This window comes from Montipora capricornis, chromosome 2 (assembly GCF_036669925.1).
Source record: "Montipora capricornis isolate CH-2021 chromosome 2, ASM3666992v2, whole genome shotgun sequence".
In the NCBI taxonomy this organism is placed as follows: domain Eukaryota; kingdom Metazoa; phylum Cnidaria; class Anthozoa; order Scleractinia; family Acroporidae; genus Montipora; species Montipora capricornis.
The window spans coordinates 49,961,093-49,984,268 of record NC_090884.1 but is presented as its reverse complement, the minus strand read 5'-3'; the positions used below and the strand labels follow the sequence as shown (position 1 = coordinate 49,984,268).

At 37.7% G+C, this 23,176-nt stretch overlaps 2 protein-coding genes across 4 annotated transcripts in view; one reads left to right on the top strand and one right to left on the bottom strand.

Annotated features, from left to right (window-relative positions):
• LOC138025636 (superkiller complex protein 2-like) overlaps positions 1-16,887 on the bottom strand; it is a 33,229-nt gene extending 16,342 nt beyond the window's left edge. For 2 of the 3 annotated variants that reach the window (XM_068872820.1, XM_068872828.1), the window contains exons 1-16: positions 16,747-16,887; positions 11,934-12,064; positions 10,939-11,048; positions 10,137-10,254; positions 9,483-9,597; positions 8,257-8,325; positions 7,555-7,629; positions 6,628-6,776; positions 5,368-5,416; positions 4,582-4,619; positions 4,064-4,204; positions 3,502-3,647; positions 2,711-2,857; positions 2,122-2,206; positions 1,168-1,274; positions 1-84 (exon numbers count right to left, since the gene is read on the bottom strand). The exon at positions 1-84 is cut by the window's left edge and continues 157 nt beyond it. In XM_068872820.1, coding sequence (XP_068728921.1) covers positions 1-84; positions 1,168-1,274; positions 2,122-2,206; positions 2,711-2,857; positions 3,502-3,647; positions 4,064-4,204; positions 4,582-4,619; positions 5,368-5,416; positions 6,628-6,776; positions 7,555-7,629; positions 8,257-8,325; positions 9,483-9,597; positions 10,137-10,254; positions 10,939-11,048; positions 11,934-12,064; positions 16,747-16,810 — 1,628 coding nt within the window. In that variant the 5' untranslated portion in view covers positions 16,811-16,887. Of the gene's footprint in view, positions 85-1,167; positions 1,275-2,121; positions 2,207-2,710; positions 2,858-3,501; positions 3,648-4,063; positions 4,205-4,581; positions 4,620-5,367; positions 5,417-6,627; positions 6,779-7,554; positions 7,630-8,256; positions 8,326-9,482; positions 9,598-10,136; positions 10,255-10,938; positions 11,049-11,933; positions 12,065-16,746 lie in introns of all 3 variants that reach the window. The other variant, XM_068872824.1, reaches the window with a different exon arrangement.
• Positions 16,888-16,947: 60 nt separating this feature from the next.
• On the top strand, positions 16,948-23,176 carry LOC138025650 (uncharacterized). Its single transcript, XM_068872834.1, has 3 exons — positions 16,948-17,318; positions 20,493-20,808; positions 21,823-23,176. Exons 1-3 carry the CDS (start codon positions 17,103-17,105, stop codon positions 22,587-22,589), a joined length of 1,299 nt encoding a protein of 432 aa, XP_068728935.1. The 5' UTR covers positions 16,948-17,102; the 3' UTR covers positions 22,590-23,176.

The window sequence follows — 23,176 nt, the reverse complement described above, 5'->3', positions numbered from 1 at the left end:
CTGTTGCCCGTGTAAAGGAAGTGCTCCAAGGGGACTGGGCGCTTCGGGGTGCTGATGACGTAGATTTTCTTTCTCTTGGTGCGACTAAGAAAATTTGTATAGGTAATCACATGATTTCGAGTGCAATTTGGAATAAATAAGTAGGAGTTAACTTTTTCAAAGACGACCAAAATTCCAAATTTGAAAACCAAAGATTTGATTGGTTCTGACCAAACCTTATCGTTTATTAGGCAATCATAATCCAGAATTTCGATGTGTAATTACCTTGTGGCCGGTGAAAACACGATTTGTACAGACAGCAAACCCGCGAGTCGGTCGAATACGGACTGAAAAATGCATCTCATTAATGGACTTCAGGGACGCAGTCTTGGGTGTAGTGGTTGTAACTGTGAAGGGCAATTTGCCGGGCTTATAATGAACTTAGCGTGGATAAAGAAGAAAAGATCGATAGACAACTTCGCCTCCACGGCAATGGACACTTCTGCAACTTATCAACAAAAAGCCAACTTGTTTCCATCTCTAATGATATACATGAAAAGATTACTCGATTCTGATTGGCTAAGAGCAGTGCAGTTCAGGTGTAACACCAGTGCAAAATATGGCCCATATTTTCTAAATGCAGCTCATGAAATGCACTTTTGAGTCCGTTCAAGGACCGAATCTCCATGTACGTACGTTTCCGCATCTTTCCGTTTCTACCCCAGGTAAAGGACCATAAGCTGAATGGGCCATTTCCGAGTTGCTGTTTGTCTCGGTTTCGAAGTGAGTCTTGGTGCTCAACTATTGTAAGGGAAATGAGTTTGATTTGCATAAGAATACGCAACTAATTTCCATTTGAATGGTTGTGCACCAGGACTCGCTTTGAAACTGAGAGATGCAGCAACTCGGAAATGGGCCATTTACAGACTAGCGTGCTTTTTCCCGTACAGTTTTTGCTGTACACACCGCAAGTCTCGATTGTACCGGTTTGTGTATAATTGACATGAGTGCTTTACAGACGTTGCAGACGTCATGACAAGGCAGAAGTGATAGTCCCACCGGGATTCAAACACCCGTCCCGCGGTTCCCGCACCAGTCGGTCGTCTATATTGAGGCAAATTAAACGGTCGAGTAAAATGCATCAAATCTCACTTCACACTAAGGTAGGAGATAACAAGAAACACTCACCCAATCCAGTCTGCGAATTCCAGGGTGTTTGGTACCGTGGCCGACAACAAAATAATTTTGACCTGAGCCGGTAGCATGATCAGCACCTCTTCCCAGACCACACCCCTCTATTCAAAGACCAAAAAAGCGAATTTTAAAGACCCTCCGTCTCGCTGGATACCATTACATACATACATACATACTTTATTCGTCCCAAATGGGCTTTTCAGAATAAAGAGATTATTAAAACTATGTACAAGTAGATTAATTAGCTAATTAAATAATAAATAAATAACATAGTCAAATCAGTTAATTATTAATAAGTAAATTAAATTAATGAAATAAAAATAACAAAGTTAAAGCAATTAAGTCACTAAAATTTTTGAGATAAGGCTTCTCTTCAGGCAACGTTTAAAGTCCTTTAGAGTCGGTTTCAACTTAAGAGTAGAATCCAGTGAGTTCCAGAGTTTAACTGTCCTGAAAGAGAACGTTCTTTGTCCTGCGGCAGTCCTATACAAAGGCATATTTAGCAGCTGGGAGTTCCTCGTTGTACGCTTGGTGATGGTAGCTCTTTGAATATATTTAGAAAATAAAGAGGCTGGTGTGCACCCTGACATACATTTAAAGGCCATTATTGCGTGGCGATAATACAACTGCTGTCTTCACAGGTAGCCACTTTAAATCTTTAAGGATAGGGGAAATATGGTCGTATTTCCTTGAATTGCTGACGATACGGGCCGCAAAAGTTTTGTACTGCTTGGATCCTACTTAAGTTGTACTCGGAGGTGTTGCTCAAAACATTACAACAATAATATAGCTTGCTAAAGACTAAGGCATTAACTATGATGATGGTGATGATGACGATGATGATGCTGATGATAACGATGGTGATGACGATCCTAATTACGATGATAATGTCGAAAGCCTCTTTCACAGATTAATGCAAACCCGGCTTTAAAATGTTTGCAATCCTACCTCTTCGTCATTTATATAATGGACTTCATCAAAAATCACCCACTCCACATCTCTTATTGTGTCAGAACCATTGTACAGCATGGAACTGTGGAAAAAAGACGACATTGAACTTATTTGATATCGTCAGTTGGAATTATAGTAGAAATGAATTGGTTACAGGAAAGACAATTTGAAGCGTCAGACAATGTAAAAACTCTACAATAATAATAATAATAATAATAATAATAATAATAATAATAATAATAATAATAATAATAATAATAATAATAATCACTTTTTTTAAGTTCAAGATTATTTAGCCGAGCACACGTGCTCTCCTAATCGGGGAGACTACAAATTAACTGAAATCAGAACAAATCAAATCAAATGTTGGTTTTTGAGGAGAGGAGAAAACCAGAGTACCCGGGGAAAACCTCTTGGAGTAGAGTAGAGAACCAACAAACTCAACCCACTTTTGACGCCGGATCTGGGAATCGATCCCGCGCCATAATGGTGGAAGGACTGCACCACTGCTCCAGCCCCGCTTCCCCCTCGAAGAAAGTAGTGATCCATTTTAAGTTCTTTTAAAGGTCAACAGGAACTTACTCACCGCAGAATTTCTGTTGTCATGATAAGACAAGACGCCTCAGGTCTGATTTGAACATCACCAGTCAACAAACCAACATCTTCAAATGTGTCCTTAAATTCGCGAAACTTCTGATTAGATAGCGCTTTGATAGGGGAGGTGTACACAGTCCTGAGCATGACGGAAAGAAAAGGTCGAAAATCAAAAGAACGCTATTACGATTACAAACAGAACAAGAAAATAATGTTCACTGCAAGATTGACAAGCTTTGTAAATACTGTTCCTTTTACAATGAATTGGATTTAAAGTGAAGAAGTTGTCTTCTCCCTGTGGTGATTCAGAAAAACTTGCAGAACAAGTGTGAACATTTGTAGGAACTGGATTGTATGAAAGTCTTCCCTGCAACTCCTGGAATTGATAGTTTGAAATGTGATTTTCGTTTGGTGTTTACTTCAGGTCCAACCTTATTTTTATCTCAAGAGGGGACCAAAATTATTCCTTGCAAGCTAAAAAAAAAAAAACTGTCTCAAAGTCCCAAAATAGTGAAGTTTTTCAATGAGTGGTGAAAGTGCTGTCACAATTGGTTTGATTTTGCAATAAAAATTACACGACACGTTTTCACCCTATCAGAAGGAAAAGCAAAACCATGTGACCTGCTCGCATTCGTTATCCCCCTTGGCATCAGCTGTACACATTTGCTTTGCGCTGTAATTGGCTAATGTGATTTTCTGCGTCTGCTGGCCAATTTTGGTTCAGGCCTATGGCATTCAATCAAAAACAGCTCTAGCCCAAATCCCTAACCCATAAAAGCTCACTTTGTCATGTGTTTGTTAGCCAAGGCAATGGCGTACTCGGCGACAACCGTCTTCCCAGCAGAGGTGTGAGCTGCAACGAACACACACTCGTTGTTTTCCAAACACAGAACAGCTTGTTTTTGAAATGTGTCCAGTTCAAACGGCCACTACAAGTACAAAAAGATATGACGTAATCATAAAAATAAATTTGAACATTCAAACAACCTCCACGTGATCTGGTGACGTAATTCGGAGGACTGGGGAGAAAAGTTGAATTCGAAAATAAGGCCGCACGCGGTTGTGGGATACGGCGTTAAAATTTTTCTTGCCAGTCCTACGAATTACGTCACCAGATCACCTGGCTTAAGCAACAGCGCAAACATTCGTCCCTCTATTTTCTGTGCACAGCCGTAAAAGAATATACTTTTCACCAGTTCCTTCATATGAGATTCAACCACATCTAATTTATTTCCCAGCGAAGCTTGATCTAAATAAATTATAATCACTAAACGGAATCTGCGGGAGCAATTTTTGAAAAGCTGTGACTCTCAAAACATACTCACAACAAGAAAAAAAAAATGACCTTGTGCGCCATATTAGGGACACGTTTGTGAAAATCCTTCACTGGTTCTGTCACATTTATTTTTACCGCCCACTGTTGTTTGACTGGTTTTTCAGTGACAGGAGCAGCTGAGGTAAATTTGTTCCCTGCTGAGGCTTGTTCCTACAAGTAATCGACAAAGAGTTTTAATTCATTAAGGCATCAACGCTGTTAAGTACATCTTGTACCAAACAGTTGGTGAAACAAGTGTATTGACCTCAAACGTTTTTTTTTTTTACAAGTTGGTGCAATCTACTTTCCGAGCAAAAGATCATTGTAATTAAGCCTGAAAATCCAGGCTTGAACGGTCCCGTTCGTTTCATTGGTACAACCTTTTCATTACACAAAACCCACCTCCTATCACAAATCCCTTTCATGTACAAGCACTTTCTACTCATCATGAAAACTAACCTCTTCGCCTCAATACTTTTTTGTACCCATGCTAAGCCGTAATACCGTCTGGTTTGTTATCAAGTATTTGTTTGAATGATACACCATACCTTCACTAAAACATTTTCAAGACTATCTCCTGCATTCCCTTAAATGATAAACAAAAAATATACTACTGAAATACAACAACAGCATTTGAAAAACCATGAATGCATGGGGCAAAAACGTTCAAGGCGCAGCGATGGCACAATGGTGAGAGCAATGACATCTCCAACCAAAGTGGCCCAGGGTTCTATTCACAAACTCTGCGTTATATGTAGGTTGAGTTTGTTGGTCCTCTACTCTGCTCCAAGAGGTTTTTCTCCAGGCAAAACGGTTTTCCCCTCTCCTCAAAAACCAACCAATGATTTGATCTGATTTCTGTAGTGTACCTAATTACGTTAGTGCCGCAGAGGTAAATACACTCCAAACTTAAATAAAGTTCATCATTATCATCATTATTACTATTATTATTATTATAATCATCATCATCATCATCATCATCATCATTATCAATGTCAAAATAAAACAATCTCATTCCCAGGTCCTCTCTTCACTGCTTCAGGGGACCAAAAAATGTGAGGACCTAGGAACAAGGTTGATGTTTCAATGCAGATATGGCATTTTCCCCAAATACTTGCATCATGATTGGACTGCATTAATGCAATAATACTACAAGGATGACATTACTGTACATTGATACATTGATACTACCCAGCTCTCACTGGGTTCCAGTAGTTCAATGAGCATCAGAACTAGCTATGCATGCAACTGTCAAAGGATCAACGTCTTTTGGAAAAGAAAGCACACATCATTTCAAAAATAATAAAGTTACTATTAACTTGTTCATACAGTACCCTCAATGATATCTCCTTGTTCAACATTAGATTCTTCTTTTCCAGGAATCTGATAAAAAAAGAACATGAAGAGGACAACTAATGCTTCATGATTCAGCAATAAATGAAGTGTTTCCAGTTGTGAAAACAAAGACTTGCACATGCATACACATAGAAAAAAGGGATAGTGACTGAATAATTTATAAATCTGCACATGAATATCCTACCCAAGCCATAAGAAATGAATTTTCAAAAGGGTCTGAAATTTAAAGAAAACGACAAAACTTTTGAAATTACAAGACATGTTTCGACAGAAACTTCTGTCATCTTCAGTTGGGTAATTAATGTAAAGCGTTAAGTTGAATTTATAAGTCGCAAAAAGTGCTAATTATGACAATGTGAGAATTAATTTAGGATACTTTTAGATTTACGTGATGCAGTTGTTGATTAAGAGGTTGTTCTCTTTTAATGTGAAAAGCTTCTTTTATCTTGAGTTGAAAAGTCGAAGAGGCATGATCTAAAATAACAACTGCATCACGTAAATCTAAAACTATCCTTTTAATTCTCACATTGTCACGTTTTATGTACATTCCATTGTTACTGGCATAATTAGCACTTTTTCTGACTTAAAAATTCAACTTAACGCTTTGTACATTAATCAACTGAAAATGACAGAGGTTTCTGTCGAAACATGTCTTGTAATTTCAATAGTTTTGTCGTTTTCTTTAAATTTCTGACTTGCCTGCTGATATCAAGATCCTTTCAAAAGGGTCTGTTTTAAATCTTGGCAAATAACACTCAAAATATTTAAATCTACACTGGTGCACTTGGTGCAGTTGTTCAGTTGCAGTTGTTCGAAGGGTGGATAGCGCTATCCACTAAAAAAATCACTATCCACTAGATAATTCAATTGGTTTCACAAGAGTTTATCCACTGGATAGTGATTTATCTAGCAGATAGCGTTATTCACCTTTTGAATAACTGAGGCCTGGAAGGTAATACTGTGTAATGTGTGTAACCACAATTATTTTTAAATAGTTTTAAGCAATAATAATAATTTAATAATAAAAAACTTCGACAAGTACTCCATGACTTTCTAAAGCAAACCTGCAATTTGTGGATTGGGCCTCAGATAACTCCAATGCCAACATGTCAAAAAGTCCTTTTTTGACAGACACACCACTTGCCAATCTAGACATGATTCACTCAGTGCTTTCAAAATACATGGTTTTATTGCCTAATGGAGTATCAGCTCACTAAGTTTATTCCAGTGTGTTTTACCTCATCTGCATCACTTTCATCAGACTCCAGTTCATCTTCTTCATCGCTGTACTCCAGATCTTCAAGAGTTGTTCCAGCCATGATATCAGCCATAGCAAGAACTTGAGGTGTTGATGTACTTGTGGATAAATCTTTCTCTAAATGAATGACTGTGTGGATAAACATAGCACTGGTAATTGATTTTCTCTTGTTCTTCTGTTATTTTGTAAAAACAGCAGACTTTTGAAAACTACCATTAAGTGTTTTTATCTGGCCACTAACTAAAGATAAAAATGTCTACTTTTTGCTGCACTCACCTTCAGCACACTACCTCAAATTTGGTCGATTCACATCATTGTCAAGACGAGAATGGCAAAGAAAGGTGACAAAATGTGAAAGGTACATGATGGCCTAAAAGCTAACTTAAAGAAGCTTTGCTTTTGTTCATTAAACCCATTGTTTTGTGGCTTCCTCATAGCATTCTCTTGTCAGCTTTCTCAAGCTCCCTAATAGAAAGGGTTGTAAGCCAGGGCTTACATTTTACAGTGCTCATTTGAGAAGACTTGAAAGTCTAACCCTTTACTGATGTTGTCACCATGGCAACGACTTTCTCACTTGTCACTGAGTTATTTTAAGACCCAGACAGTAGGTCTGGCTGTGTCTTAACCAAACTCTCAACCAACTGAGATAACCAATCCGCCCAACAGATGTTGAAAACAAGTGACAGTGTATGAAAGGACTAATATTAAAATTAAAACAAATCTTGTGTTGTACAAGGTAGGAGGAGCATGTGCCTTCATTACAATAATTGGGGATTAGGATAATTATTATTCTCTGATGGTGCATGAAATTCCAGATGTAATTTTAATGCCTGGTAGTAAGATGCTTATTCTGAAGCTAATGTTGGAGCCAAAAACTTGTTTTTAGAGTAGAAGCAATTTGTCCAACCTTCTTCTTCTTCTCCTTCTTTGACGTCATTAAAAAACACTCCTGTGGTAAAACCTGGTGGCATAGATAGAAGGTCTGCAAACAGAATTTATGACAAAGTGCAGAATTACAGACCTGCAATTGTGTAGACAGAGAGCAAAACCACACAGTGCATTTAACTAATGTACCTGATGCAATAGTGGTAAGTAAGAGTATAGATTCTATCATGTGAACAGCTGCTACATTACATAAGTGAAACATGAGAAAGTTTTGAGATAAAAATAGAGTTCAATTCCGGAGGATTTTTTTTTTCACCAAAGTGTTGGCCAGGGGTAAAAAATGCTTTAAATTTAAAATATCTCAAACTTGGTTTCCTTGTATTCAAAATGCTGTCTTTAAATCCACTAACACAATATTATGAATATTATTGATAATCTCAGGAAAAATGGAAAGTAAAAACTAAACTAGTTAAAAGAATCAGCAGTTGTAGATGAATCCAAACACATTGAAAATGGTCATCTGAAGGCGTGATATTTACTATCATCATGAAACTTCACACCCTTTTGCAAGACATAATTAAAAACGTCGTCTTCAAAACTCAAAACAAAGCATTTATTAATGGTAATAATATTAAGTTACCAACATTTGAATTTTTTAATTAATTTTATACACAGCAAAAGAATGGGAGAGTTTGAAGGAGACAATTATTACAAGAAAACAGACCTTTTTCAAAATTCAATTCTCCATCTAAAACAAGGCCTGCTTTTGAAGTTTCCTGAGTCTCCATGCCACCTGAGCGCAAACAAAAACTCCCAAAATCAGGAATGTGCAGTAAAATCAAGAAGGGACCTGACTGATTTAAGAAATGCCCAACTCTCCTGTTGTCAAGTCCTTGCAAATAATTTGTTTTAGTCCAAGATGGAGACAAGAAGTGGAAATAATTGAATGGACATCAAACCAAGTCTAGGGAAATGTGGTGGCTTTATTAGATAAGTGTAGCAAGGACAAGTACAGTCACTGTGGTGAAAGAAATACTTGCTTTAAATTCTCCAGTGTGTCCTGTTGTCTATTACCAGGCTTGGCATTGGGCTGGACACTCTCCCATAAAACCAACATTTGATGACATCTGCTATAATACCAGTTATTTAATCTGATCTGATTTTCAGTCTCCCAGACTACTTGTCCTTTAAAGACTTCGGCCCCTCTCACACACGAACCAAATTAGACCAGTAATAGAGCGTTTTTCAAATGAGTATCGTAAAACCAAAACCAAAGTAATTACTTTGGCCAATCAAAAAGGACGGAGGCAAATCCAGTAAACCAATCAAAAATGGAAGTAATTTCATGTAGCCGACACAAAGCTCGGGAAAATATGCATGTGCGAGCCACGATTGGTTTCGGTTTCACTTCTGATTGGTTGGAAAAATGGCGTGAGAAATTTAATCCAATCACTGACTGAAGTAATCATAAACCAAAGTTATTATCTAATTACTTTCGACACTCAATTGAAAACCACTCTATTGTCAGTCATTAGACAGAGTAAAATCTATACACCTGTACATTGCACTCTTAGCAGGCAAAAGGTTAATCAAGTAATAATTACATTTTGTACTAGTAACTGTACACATCAGTTTTTTGTTTTTACAAAATAAAGTAGGGAAGGTTTATCCATAATTTGTCAGGGCATGTTTATAATAGAACGGTTGTTGGATATAAAATGATTATACTGTAGCTGCCAACTCAGTGCTAAATGCCTAGTTGGCTATCTATTATCTCATATCAAATGTGTCCTTGTGGAATATTAATAATAATTATTTGTTAATGATATATAATTACATATCTTTCAGTGTCATAACTTTAAACCTTAAAAGCCCACATACATGTACATTTACATGTAACAAAATTAATTTTAGGTTGGGGTGGGATAAATCTGAAATAATATTTTTTACCTGGTAAAAAGGGGTAATTGGTCGACTCTCCTCTCACAGAGGCAGATAGTGGTCCAGGCTGTCGCAAAAGGGACATAGAATTCTTGGCTGTAGAACCAGTATCTGTCAACATGACCTGAATACATTTTCAAAAATAAGCACTAAAACTGACCTCCTGCTCAAGATCAGTGATCCAGATCACTTTTAGAGGCACTTTTTACAGTGCATTGTAGAAAGTACATAATAATTTGCATTTACAAATGTGATGGAGTGCACTATTTGTCAAATCTCTTCCTTCCTTTGTTTTTTAGTTCTTTACATGTATGGTAACTGATAATAATGGTTTATCTATCCTTTCATTCTAACAATAAATTTTCATAATTGTATTTTATATCATCTCTTCACATAGTCATGTGTAGTGGTTTATAGAATGAAGAACTTTGATTGGTGCTTTCAAGAGAAAGATAACCAAGGAATCTTCTTTAATTTGCAATGGACAATACCATAATGAAAAAGGGGCAAAAAGAAAAACCACAGGCTGATCATCATAAAAAAAGGATGGGAAAGAAAAATAAAAGGATGGAAATTATTCTCTTTTGCTTTAGCCAGGCAAAGGATAGACTTCACTGAGGTAAACTCAGGGCAAAACGTTCGATAAACAAATTGGATACAAACCTCATTATAACCAAGAAGCTCTCCAGTTGTAGGATTTCTCTCCACTTTCAATGTTGATGGAACTGGACAAACATCTGCAAAGAGTAAGCTCTCTGAATCTCTTTCACGAGGCCAGAACCTGAAATATAAACAAAAACAAAAACGTTGCAGAAAAAATCTATTGTGGTCCAAGATCAGGCTAGCCTACGCTCGCAGACGTATTTCCGGTAGAAGCGACAACCGGAAATACGTCTGCCAGCGCAGGCTAAGATCAGGCAAGGTGTAAAATTAATCTTGCAAGTGGTCTTGACATGATACTGCTGTGTTTTAGGCACCAAAGAGGCTAAACAGTATCCCTGAGTAAACATGAAAAATAAATATTTTCAACCCCAACCATGCAGTTTCATGTGAGCTCTTCATTCTTTCATACCAGTTTCAAGTACAGTGTAATGTCAAATGTAACTGTCTGGAATCTAAATCTGACCTGAGTTTAAATATCTCATGACAATTTAACTATTATTTCCCACAAAGGCTTCTTTACAAATTTGCTCTGAAACATGATTCCAACAACTGGAGTCATGCTGAGGAGCAATTACCGGTAATAATAATTATTATTATTATTAATGACAACGCCCTTCATCTAGACTAGTCTTCATCGTTTTACCTTCAGGAACCTTGCCAGTCTGTACTGTCTAATAAATTAATACATATTACTGTCTTTTCCCATTTAGCTTGTGATGTTTCTGCAGTTATTTATATAATTGTGTGCATGTTCATTTCTTTGAAATGCCACTTCATACAAACTGAAACAGTGTCACTTTACCTTTGAGTTTTATGAAAGTCATGAATGGGCAATGATGTGGGATCCAGGAGATATTTCTCCAAATCACACTTCAAATCTGGAGCAAATAAAGGTGGCAGACCAGAGGGAAGCTATGGACAAGACGATGAAAAAAAAAATCGCTTCGAATACAATAATATTAAACCTAAAAAAAAAAAGGAAGGACTGTTTTTCCAGAAAAATCCTTGATCAAAATTTATAAAAGGCTACACTTTGAGGGGATAAACAATTAATTATAGTAAAATAATAAAAATTATAAGTATAATTACAAAGGTGATTTAATTAATGAAAATTCTCTACCATGATTGGTTGCACTTGATCATGAGGTGATTATTACCCAATAATCACCTAAGCAGTCTTTTCAAAATGGCCACAAGCTGTTTTGTTGAGGGGACAGACAAAATAATTGTTTTATTTAAAGAAAATGCATATTTTTCAAATAATCACCTAATAGTATGTAATTATACTAAAACAATAATTATTATTCACCTCAGGCTCAGTGAATATCGGTGAATAAAAACCTTGACTTTGTCTCAGTTTTATTCAGCAATTATAATTCACTTTGTCTTCGGCGAATAATAAAATTATCATTCAATGAATTTTTTCCTTCCTTTTCATTGGCCGAGAGCCCACCACGTGACCTGTAAATAACTGTCTACAAATACTGTAAGTGTTTTGCTGCAAATAATAAATTATTCTGCTCATGCGTAATTGAAACCACACTCTTGTGTGAAAATGACAGTTCCCTTTCCTGAGCTTTCAGAAAAAGATTTAATTGTTGGGAATTGTGAAAAATAATGTTAACTCAGTCATCGAATGATAAAATAATTATTGAACTCGGTTATTGCAAAATATCATGATTTGTCAGTGTCTCGCAGATCACAATATTTTGCTCAACCTCGCCCAATAATTGTTAAATAACATGATTATTTTTTAGTGAATACATATTTTCTTGGAAAACCATAAGATAAACTCACTGTTGTTAGAGGCTTCAGCTCTTTCTTTGGTGTTTTGTTGATTGATTGTGGGATGACCTCGATTGTTCCAGTGCAGCCAATTTCCAGAAGATCAAATTCATACTCCAGTGGATCACATTCATCATTGGCTTCTGTGAAATAAATAAAATTACTTCACCTTTGAATGGATCAATTTAGGGCAATGTCACAGCTCTTCTAAATTTGAATGTGAGTGAAATTAAAACAAAACAATAATCAACATAAAAATGAAATCAACAAAATCTGTTTATGTATAAAATGATAACCAGCTTTTGAGTTGCTCAACTACCCATCAATTTGACAAAAGAACGCATTAGGCAGATATCCATTTAAAAGCGCCACGCCCTATTATTCTTTTCCAAATGTTCTAAACAGTGACACAAAAGAAACTGTCTTTTGTTTTGACAAATACCACAAAAAGGCTCAAGTTGGCAGATTCACCACAAAAGGTGACCTACATGTAAATGAGAGTGCAAATTCTTCATTTTATAGTTGTTACATCTCTCAAAGTCTCACAAAATTCTGACCTCCAAGTTTCTGACTGTATCACAGTCTTCATCACTATTTTTTTCATGTCACTTTATATATATTTAGTCATACGAAAACAGTTGGCACATAGTTTATAGCCCCGAAATCTATTTTAAGATTGACAGTACTGATCCATCTGATCTGAATGTCCTTGGTCCCCTGGGCAAGGATTTTGGCCCCCTCCCAGTCAACCTCATTTTTAGCCTTGGCCTGGTGTCAGAGCTCTCAAGTCTCACACATTGAGCAGGAGTCTCATGCATTTCCTCATGCATTTCAATGCAATTTCACATTCTCACACTTACACAAGTATTTCTCATGCATTGGACAGGTACTCTTCTGGTAGGTAACTCTGCCTTTATTAGTTTAAAGCTTTCAGAAATCATGTTCCCTCACTGGCACAGAACTTCGGTCAATATCCAATCTGTTTGTGTGCGACCAATTTTCTTTGTTTCTTCAGAACTTTCACCCGTTAATATATGAAGTATAGGTCAATATGTTAGCTCAGGCTGACCATAATACCATGGGCTCTCTCAGCAAGCAGCACGAAAAACCAAAATGGCAGACTCGACAGTGCATTGTTAGCAATTTGAGACATTCAAATTTTAAAAAATTTCTCGGGGAGCACGCCCCTGGACTCCCCTAGAATTTTGTCATGCCTCTGGCACAAGAAACACAGGACAACTGTGCCTTTGGCGCAATCTCCAGCAAGCATCTCACTCTTTGGAAACTTTAAGACTTGAGAGCTCTGCGGTGTTCCAATATAGACAGTGGATATTGTTTGCTTCTGATGTTCACCCAACTTCTCCTCCAGAGCCCTTGCTATCTCTCTAATGTTATGTTTGCCATGGCTAGGAGACTAGTGGCTCAGCGATGGGCAAAAAAAAAGGACAACTGAAAAATAACAATCCTAGACAGGATTCAAACTTACGGCCATCTTTAATAACACCAGTAGTTCCCCATCCTGCCCACTGGCACACTACACCATCAACATGACATTTGAACAGATTAGTTTCCACAACTGTTTTACATAATTTTGTACTCCAGTCCTATTGGTCTTTACCTTTAGATTGTACCTACAGGTATTGTATTTAAGGATTTATTCACCAGTCAAAGTAAACCCTGACCCCTACCCCCTCCTCCTCACCCAAGGATAATTATGTGGAGTTTTGGTGTGGATTTAGAACCTTTTTAGCAGCTATCTTTGTCCCCAGTAGATAGGGCATATTAAGCTTACTTTGGCATCTCTCACCCAGGAATGTGGGGCTTTAGTCAAGGGTTCACCAAGCAAAAAAAACAAGATCGTGACCAGTCTTGGTTGCAAAAGTTTCTGGGAATCCAGCATGGCAGCTGTTTTATGTGCAACAATTTCTGGGTAATTTGTGTGGCTTCAAGCATGACAGGGTATGTAAAGAATCCATTTTAATCTTATTCATCTTATTCAAATGAATACACCATTAATTTCTAAATTCTCTAGTTTATGGTATCTATGAATATCTTGGACTATCTCAAGACAGTGTCCTGTGGGATATTTTAGGGTACCTCGATTGACAGATCAACCGATGTATTGGTTGGTATGTCAGTTGAGACTCGATCAACACTCGACCGACACTCGACCGACTATCAACCGTTAGTCAACTGAAAAATAGGTCAAGCTTCCATTGATGTCAGTCGATGTATCGACCATGATCATATTGGTAGCTTATCGGTCAAGTACCGGTTGCATATTGGCCAAATGTCGGTCCTGTATCAGTCAATAGTTGAGTGAGAGTCAGCCAATAAAGACTCTTCAACATTAATCAATGAACAACAACCAACAGATTACAGATATATTGTATTAGTTGGCTAACAACAAAAAGTCAATTAAGCGTCTGAAATATGACAGTGAAATGTTGGGTGGATTGATTCAATGGTCTCGGTAGATCAGCGGTCGGCTCTTATTCTACAAAAAAAAGCAAGGTGACACAAGCCAAGACCAACCCGTAACGACCAATAAGTCATGTATGCACACAGCCATTTCACCTGGTCAATTAGCAGCCATGGAGAAATGTTTCGGCCTTGCTGGGCTTCATCAGCATGACGTAGCTAACATAACAGGCGGATGTCTTTGGCACCCCTTTAACTGGCAGCTCCACATACAAGACATGTGGTAAGCTGGGTTGGGAACTGCAAAACTGTTCTCCCATGGCAAGCGTGTGGTAAGGTGGATCACATTAAGAGATTGATGTGTCACAAAATATATTTAAGTTCAAAAACAAAAAAGCAACATGACACACCCTAACACCAACCCAGTGTGGCCAACACATCACACATGTGCACAACCATTTCACAAGGTCAATTTACATGTAGAGGCTGGTACACAGGCTAGGTCAATTGGCAACCATGGACAGCAGTCTCGGCCTTAGCTTGCTGGGCCTCATTCTACAGCCCATCAACATATCGGTCATGTGTCAGTCGAGTGTCACTTGAGTTAAGACTGACGTATCCACCGATACATCTGTCGACATGTGGATCGAGTTCCAGCTAATGTATCTGTCGAGTAACAATAGGAAGGTGATCAAACTTCGAAAAATATGACAATTAAATGTCGGTACATGTAATGTATCGGTAAATTTCAATGACTGACAGTCGAGGGTCTCTATCGGTAGACTAGCGGTCGGCTCTTGGTCCATAGTTAGTCGACATGTTAGTCGGGTGTTGGTAGAATATCAATGGCGTCTTGACCAACATATACATTGATAAGATATATGATTCCATAAACTAAGGTATCCAATCAATTAAAATGAATGGAAAACCCAGTTTGAGTTGATGCAAAAAAAAACTTCAAAATTTCTTTTTATTTATTTCTTTGATCGTGAGCGGGCGGTATCCTGAGAATCCTGCAATCTAATTGGTTCCAGGAGCAGGCAGTATTTTCCTATCTCCTGACCACAGTCATGGTAACCAACTATGCTACAGTTTTTCCCAATACAGACCTCCCGGCCGGTGAATAACATATATGTATTTTACAGATAATAAAGAAATAAGTATACACTCCTTTGATATAGTAACTGTAAATGATTGCAATATTGTAATAATTATTATTCACTTATTTGACTACAAATGTCATAATTAAATCAACAATCATCCGTTTTTCTCACATTTTCAGCCAAATTCTGTCCTGCATAGTGGGGCATTTTTCAGCTTTTGTACCCCATCCAAAACTCATCCCCACCTATATCCCAGGGTGTCGGGGTTTACTTTGACTGTTACATTAGTAGTGTTTTGACATTTTGCCGTTTGACGTTTTTTCTAAAAACCGTCATGCCGTTTTTTAAATTGATGAAAAACTGACGGTTCAGAAAATCTTGGAGTCAAGTTGGGAGAATTTGCATCAGTTATGCAGACCTCTCAAGCCTCACAATTTTGTCGTGAGATTCATGGTTTTCAGTTCAATCTCACGGTCTCACGACGAGACAGACAAATCTCACAATAAATAGAGGCGAAAGCTGAAAGAATAATTCTTTTTTTGCAGCATTTCATTTTTGGCTTGCTTCGGTGAGTTTCTTGCGTCAATTCTGTGCAAATTTATAGTTAAACTTAACAAACGAAGCTGTTCAGTTCTTCATCCGTCTACAGTCCATGACAGACTGCCGTCCATGACCATTTATAGAACACCTGTTCTAAATTAGGTCATCATAACCAGTCTCTCGCATTTTGATCACGTTTTCAAAATGGTGGAAATTGCTGACGAACCTGATGAACTATTGGATAGTTCTTAAAAGGCAGCTACTGCATATAATGCTGGCCTCGGTTTTTCAAAAGGTGGATAACGCTATCCACCGGATAAACACTAGCAAAAGCAATTGAGTTATCCAGTGGATACTAATTTATCCAGTGGATAGTGCTATCCACCCTTCGAACAACTGGGGCCTGAGCAATGAGATCAGCTCAGTGCTCACACATTGGCTGGACTTAAGCTGTGAGTATTGAAGCTGTTAAAATAAAGTTTATTCCTGTGTTGTTAAGGTCCACACATGTTTTTAAAAAACATAAGCAGGAAAAAACACTTTCTCTTATTAAGAACCTGTGTTTACTTGGTTGTGTCTGCCGGTCGATCAGTCTCCACATTTTTACTGAAATGTCCAGATTTTTTGACATCAGTCTCCAGATGTTCGGTGTTTTGAGGTTGAGAGGTCTGGTTATGAATGGGACTTTTATCCCGGTTAACAACTTCCCGTGAAATGATCACTGCTTTATTGCATTCAATGCCCAGATCGCAAACACTCACCTTTCTCCTTCATGCCGTTTCCCTCCTTATTGTCGGAGTAATCCGGAATTAAGTTCCTACTCATTTCCACCAATTTATTTTATCTTCGGTGTATAATCCATATGTACCTAACTTCCATCCGCCATCTTGACCGGGATCCAAGTGAGAACTGGTGAACTACTCTCCTCAGTGCTTCTCTGACCAACAAACAAGCCAGGCACCAGACTTTTTCGCGTTATTTGTTTAGAAAACATTGCCGCAGGGGAGCGTTTTGACGATAGAGGCTTACGGTTTTTTGAAAGCACGCTATCGTTCTGGGTTTCTTTCCACGCTCTCTTTATCAACAAGGATAACGAGAGATAACGACTGAGAAATCAATGGCTGCAGTGAAAGACGATGAATTTGATTTGGATTTTTTAGACGCGGATATTATTGATGAAGATGAAACCGACGCTGTTTCCACTCGAGTTATCCAACTTGAGAGGGATTCGGAAATCCCAACGCGGTATTTGATTCGAAAGATATTTTCTCCGCATTTAGAACCGCCGTATCACTACCACCCTGCCACAGAAGCGTCCCAAAGAAGGAAGAAGGTAAAAGTTAGCTTTGGATGTTCGTTATTTGCATGACAAAGGCCAAGTCTTTCTGTACTTTGATTGAACATTCATGCCCCCAGAGATTCAATTTGTACTTGTCACCGCTGAGGGATAAGCGTTGCTTGTGTTTGGCAGACAATGAGATTAAAGGGGTTTTTTTTTGTAAGTAGTACAGAGACTTTATTGGAAGACGCACAAACGCTGCTTGAAGGCAATTTGATACTGGCATGGATTGATGTTAAATGCAGTTTTTGAAAATTAAGCTTTAATGCTGAAATTTTAAGGGGCGTTTTTTTGCTCTAATCTCAGTGTTTCTTTTATCGTCAAATTAAGTTCAACCTGTTTTTGTTGAAAATATTAATTTTACGGTGTGTTTTCAACGAGATATTTCCGGCTGTGATGCAAACCAAACCCAACGCTTTTCTAAGCTGAACAAACGGGATAGCTGAAAGTTTGTCTCAGTTGGGGTTAATCCACTACTTCTGGCCTTCCTGTTAAGGAAATTAATGTCTAAAAAACCCTCTCTTGCGGTGAAAATTTGACGCGTTTGTCGGTTTTTATCCTAAATTGATCTCTTTTCAGTCAATTTACGTCTTAATGCTGCTCTGTAATTGGCAGATATAATTTGTTAATGGACGTATTTGCAGTTCGTAATGATTGGTATTGTTTTATCAAATTTCTTTGACATGACATCCGGAAGAAATTGTATGGTATTTGGACATGCCGTGATTTTTATTCATTTTTAATGTAAAAGGTCAATTATGCACAGAATTTTTTTTAAAGGGCGTCCCTTTGTTTTTTCTTTTTGTTTTTTTGTTAAGGAAGATAATAAATTTGTTCCATGGTTGTCTTTCACAGCAAATTCGTGAAATGAAATTAGTCCAATTAAAAGATCTTTTGTAGGTCTGTGTTCAATTTTGTAGAAACTGCTAATTTGGTTATTTGTCAAGTTTGGATGCATCATTATCACAATAATTTTCACACACTATTTTTAACATGGATATCAAGGTGTCCAGAGTAAGCTGTCAAAACAGGAAAGAAAGAAATTTCTAAGGAAAATGGAAAAGATTGTCTCAGGAATATACAGAGTTTGATACATTTTATAGGAAAAATGAAAAAAATCATGTAAAGCCAGTTTGAAAAAATTGGATTCGCTTTAAAGGAATGTATGTTTCATGTTTTTAAATCAATCCAAAATGAGAAAGTACTCCTGAAATACTGTTGTACCTTCATTTTCTCATGAAATTCTTCAGAGATTACTGCAAGACTAGTGTGATTACTATCAAATCTATCCAAGTTTAATTGTGTTATACAAAAATTTGGTGTTATCAACAGAGCTGATAATGTAAATTGACCACTGTGTACAGAGATTCTAAAAGCTGATGTTTCGAGTGTTAGCCTTTCGTCAGATTCGCTCTGACGGAGGGTAACGCTCGAAATGTCAGCTTTTAGAATCTCTGTACGGTGGTTACGGTAATTTACATTATCAACTCCGTTGATAAAACCAAATTTCTGTATACTACTTCTCCACCAACGCAGCACCACAGTTTCTTTAGAAACTACCCCCTTCATTCATTCATTTAATTGTGTTAGTTGATTGCCAAGAGCCTGGGCTGTTGCCTTGAAACGCATTGACACCAGTCAAACACCCTATGACGCCCCCAGTTGAGGAGTAAAATCATCTGGCGTTACACAGAGCACATGTAAAATCTCACTCCTAGGGGTCAATGGGTTAACGCTACTGCGCATTTTTTCACGCATGATACGCACACGTCATGTATCGCAGACCGCGAAGGTAAACACGATGCTAAAGGCCCAAACATTTTCCACAAGAATGGAACGTGAAAGCGTGTGGCATCATGGAATGGCTGTGGACCCAAGTCTTCTCGAAAATGTCACGCAATGACGTGACAGTGCGAATATACCATCGCTTTGAGAACGTCGCAGAGATTTTACTCTCTTGAATGCTTGGTGACCCCTGTTTTTCTTTCCGTAGATCACTTCCTTTTTTGATTTTGTCCATTTTAACAAAAAACAAAAAAAATCTGTGGGTGAGAAGTTACAAATATTTTGCCTTTTATGCTCTCGTGCGACCAAAGGTTTCTTTCTTAGACTAATATGTATCGTTTTTCAAGGTCCATTTCACCTCAGAAAAAGACATCAGCTGCAAAAGTTTGTTTAGTTATATTAGTTATGTTGAATTGAGTACGTTTACCTGATCTAAATTTCACTAATGTAGCTTTTTTATTGCTGACAGTTGTAAGCTAAGATTGTCTTAAAATAACGCAAGCTTCTAAAAGTGCACCATGATCTTGAAAACGAGCACGTTGACCCCTCCTCCCCCCCCCCCCCCCCCCATTTTTTTGCCTTTTTGGCAAAAGTAGATAATAACCTTTCGGCAGGGCAAGTTTTACAAAAATCTGTTTGTGGGAACATTTTGGGCATGAACGTCCTTAAGTCTTATGTATTTTTCTTATTTTTGTAGTTCTGGTGTTTCAGTAAAAGGGTCAGATTTTATGTTGCAGTATTTCCTAATCAGTTTTTTTGGTCAGGTATATGCCATTGACTATTCAAATTTTCTGGCATTTGAGTAAAATCTGTTAGTGGTTGTTTAAGAGAAGTGAAGTGAAGTCATTAGTCTCTCCCCTTGACCAACTGAGCCACCGGTGCACAAATTTCCCTTGACCAGGGAAAATTGCTTCCTTGACGAGAAAAAGCTAGCATGCCAACCTCTCCTTGTCAAGGAAGTATTGCCAAGGATGAAATTTATTTGTGTAAATGGATGACAACAAAAATGTGGCAAGGAGTACATATTAATTAATGAGATTAGTTCCCAGTATGATGCTCGTGCTCATTGCTTATCGCAGCTAACTTGAAAGCAAGTTGGTCTGGAACAAGCTTCAATGAGCTAGAGACTGAAACATTTTTTCTATACTTGCTGAATAACAAGTATTGCATGCACAGGCTAAATTTGTCAAGGAAAACTTGTTCATCGTCTACACAAGCAAAAATTAATAATGATACCAGTTTACAATATTATTATTATTATTATTCCTTGTCAAGGAAAACTTGTTGATCATTTACACAAGCAATTATGATAATTGTCAAGGAAACTTGTGAAGGAAAACTTTCTCGTGTAAACAGGGCTTTAACTTAAATCTTTCATAATAGGTTCACTGTGAGTGGGGTGTCCAAATTGGAAAAACCAGGCGTGGTCCACTCCATCCAGATGACCTGGTTGCCTTGATGAGCTTTGAAGCCATGTCAAATTCATCAGGTGTCATGCAACTTGATGAAGTCTTCATAACCAAAGTAACAGAAATATTATCAAAACTGAGTGAAGGTGCCAAGCTGGAACCTCTTCGTCGCAGTGGCCTTCAGCTGTTGGTGAGGTTTTCCAGTGCTGCTGGTTACAAGGCACTTGGTCAGTGTTTCTTGGATGGGAAGATACAGGACATTTCCCATTTTAAGCTTGTTGATATTCAAGGTATGTGTCAAAGTACTCACTCAGACATCACAGGCAAATTTTCATGTAGGAGAGGGAATGGCAAGGGGGCAGTGCTGCCCTAAGGCTTTTTCTTTGTAGATTTCAGTGGTAATGGGTCAGAAGTGCTCCCTTAATGCTGGCAAGCAGCATCTCCCCAAATGAGGAAGGGTGCTAAGGTGGGTTGGATGTTATACAGGAAGTGAAGTCCAGGGGCCTGTTTCTCAAAAGTCCCGGAAGCTTTTCAGGCCGGAAAATGAATTCCTGAAACTAAGGTCTGTTCATTTTGAAGAATTGATCTTTGAACATATTTTCAACACCAGAGAAAACAAAACAATAATAAACTGCAAAGTTGCGTGACTTGAAACGTTTTCCTTTTGAAGATACAAATCATTTTTATATCACCCGAAATACACCCGAAAAGTTTCGGGATCTTATTGAGAAATGACTCCCAGGATCATAATGAGAGGAATCTTGCCTGAAGCTGAAGAACGATGATGGTGAAGGGGAAGGATATTGGGTTTGAGTTCCTGTCCTCTCGTTACAAATTAGATCTTTGGTCCTCTCTTTCTCTATTTTCTGGATCTAATCCCCAAAATATGTTGTACCAGGGTATTAAACTAAAATGATCTTTCATGCATTTTTTTTATCTGGCTACGACAGTTCTAAATTTGATGTGAACAGGTGTAGGAGACGCAGCAGCTGTGTGGTAGTCTGTTAGTTTTAGTATTTTTAGAGAAAGGTTGTGAACTGCATGGTGGCCATTTGTGCCACAAAGACGGTTCCCCACAAATCGATGGAAAGGGCCTGTATATCTTTCCTTTAGATTCAATCAAGGAAATTCTGTTGCGTGTACTATTAACAAAAATTGAGCAATCTTTCTGTACAATTACTGTAAAGTGTGCGGGGTTGAAAATTATTTATTTTGATATCATTCACTTGACATACCATTCTGAATTGTACTGGAGATTATGTGATTTCCTGTACAAATATATTAATATTTTCCCTTCCTTTTAGCTGTGTCTCTTATAATTCCTCCACCCTGCTATATTGAAATCGCTGTTTCCACTGGTGATGGTGCATCACTGAAGGCAACGCTAACCACTTTGCTGGTATCGCATCAGTCTGTTTTTCCTTTCCTGTATGTCAGAGAACCAGAATATAAATTCTCCAATGGTGATACAGATAGCCCAACCAATTCTCCAGCATCCAAGACAAGGCGGATTGATAATGGTAACTCAGTAATTCCATCAGTGGGAATAATGCTGATGTATACTCAGCGAGCACAAAGGAATTCTGAAAGGTGTTTGGGTGTTGTAAAATCAAATCCATCCCAGTGGCAAAAGGTTAACGTTCCACAAGCTATCTTTGAAGGGGATGAGGTCTATTTCAAAGCTACTAACAATGATGGCCCCCTATTTGCTGTCAAGAAACTTTCACCTTGCCCTGGGGTTCGCATCATTATTTTTGTGAACAAGAATATGGATGAAGTGGAGAGATTTTACTCACTGATCACTGGTAAACCCTCCCTGGCTTACAACAAGATTGAGGAGGGCCTTAGCTATCGGAAATTTCCTCTCTCAGACAAACTTGAACTTCAACTTGTTTCTCATCCTTCCGTCAAGTCACATCCCGTTAAGAACAGTGCACTTTGCTTTATGATGAATGATGTGAACAAAATGTGTTCTGAGATCCCTGGTGGAGTAAGAAACATTGGTGAAGGTCATTGGCAAGTTAAAGATCCAGAAGGAAACACACTGATATTGTATAGCTTGCTAAAATAAGGTCATCTCTAATAGATTATTATTATTATTATTATTATTATTATTATTATTATTATTATTATTATTATCATCATCATCAGAGTGAGTTTCAATTTAGTGTTGTAAAACCAAAACCAAAGTAATTACTTTGGCCAATCAAAAAGGACGGAGACGATCCAGTAAACCAATCAAAACTCAAAGTAATTACATGTAGCTGACACAAAGAGCGGGAAAATGTGTACGCTGCAAGCCACGATTGGTTTTGGTTTCACTTCTGATTGGTTGAAAAAATGGTGCGAGAACTTTGAACCAATCACTGAGTGAAGTAAATGCAAAATCAAGGCAATTTGCTAATTACTTTCGACACTCAATTGAAAACCGCTCTATTATTATTTTATTTTATTTATTTTCATTTTTATTATTGCTATACTGTTATTATTAGCTGTACACTAGATTAAATTTGGCAGTATGATTTAGTCCCGTAGCTTTTGTAGTCACTCACAGGAGACAATTTTGAAAAAGTTGTTGCCTATGATTTCATTTGCAAGTTTCCTCCAAGTCAGTGGTTTGCTTTATTAAACATTTTAAAATCAATTTTAACAAAGAAA

Excerpts from the sequence above, each read along its gene's own strand:
- LOC138025650 (XM_068872834.1), top strand. The coding sequence starts at position 17,103 with ATGGCTGCAGTGAAAGACGATGAATTTGATTTGGATTTTTTAGACGCG. Across the intron at positions 17,319-20,492 it reads CGTCCCAAAGAAGGAAGAAG|GTTCACTGTGAGTGGGGTGT; the intron begins GTAAAAGTTAGC and ends CTTTCATAATAG. Across the intron at positions 20,809-21,822 it reads TAAGCTTGTTGATATTCAAG|CTGTGTCTCTTATAATTCCT; the intron begins GTATGTGTCAAA and ends CCTTCCTTTTAG.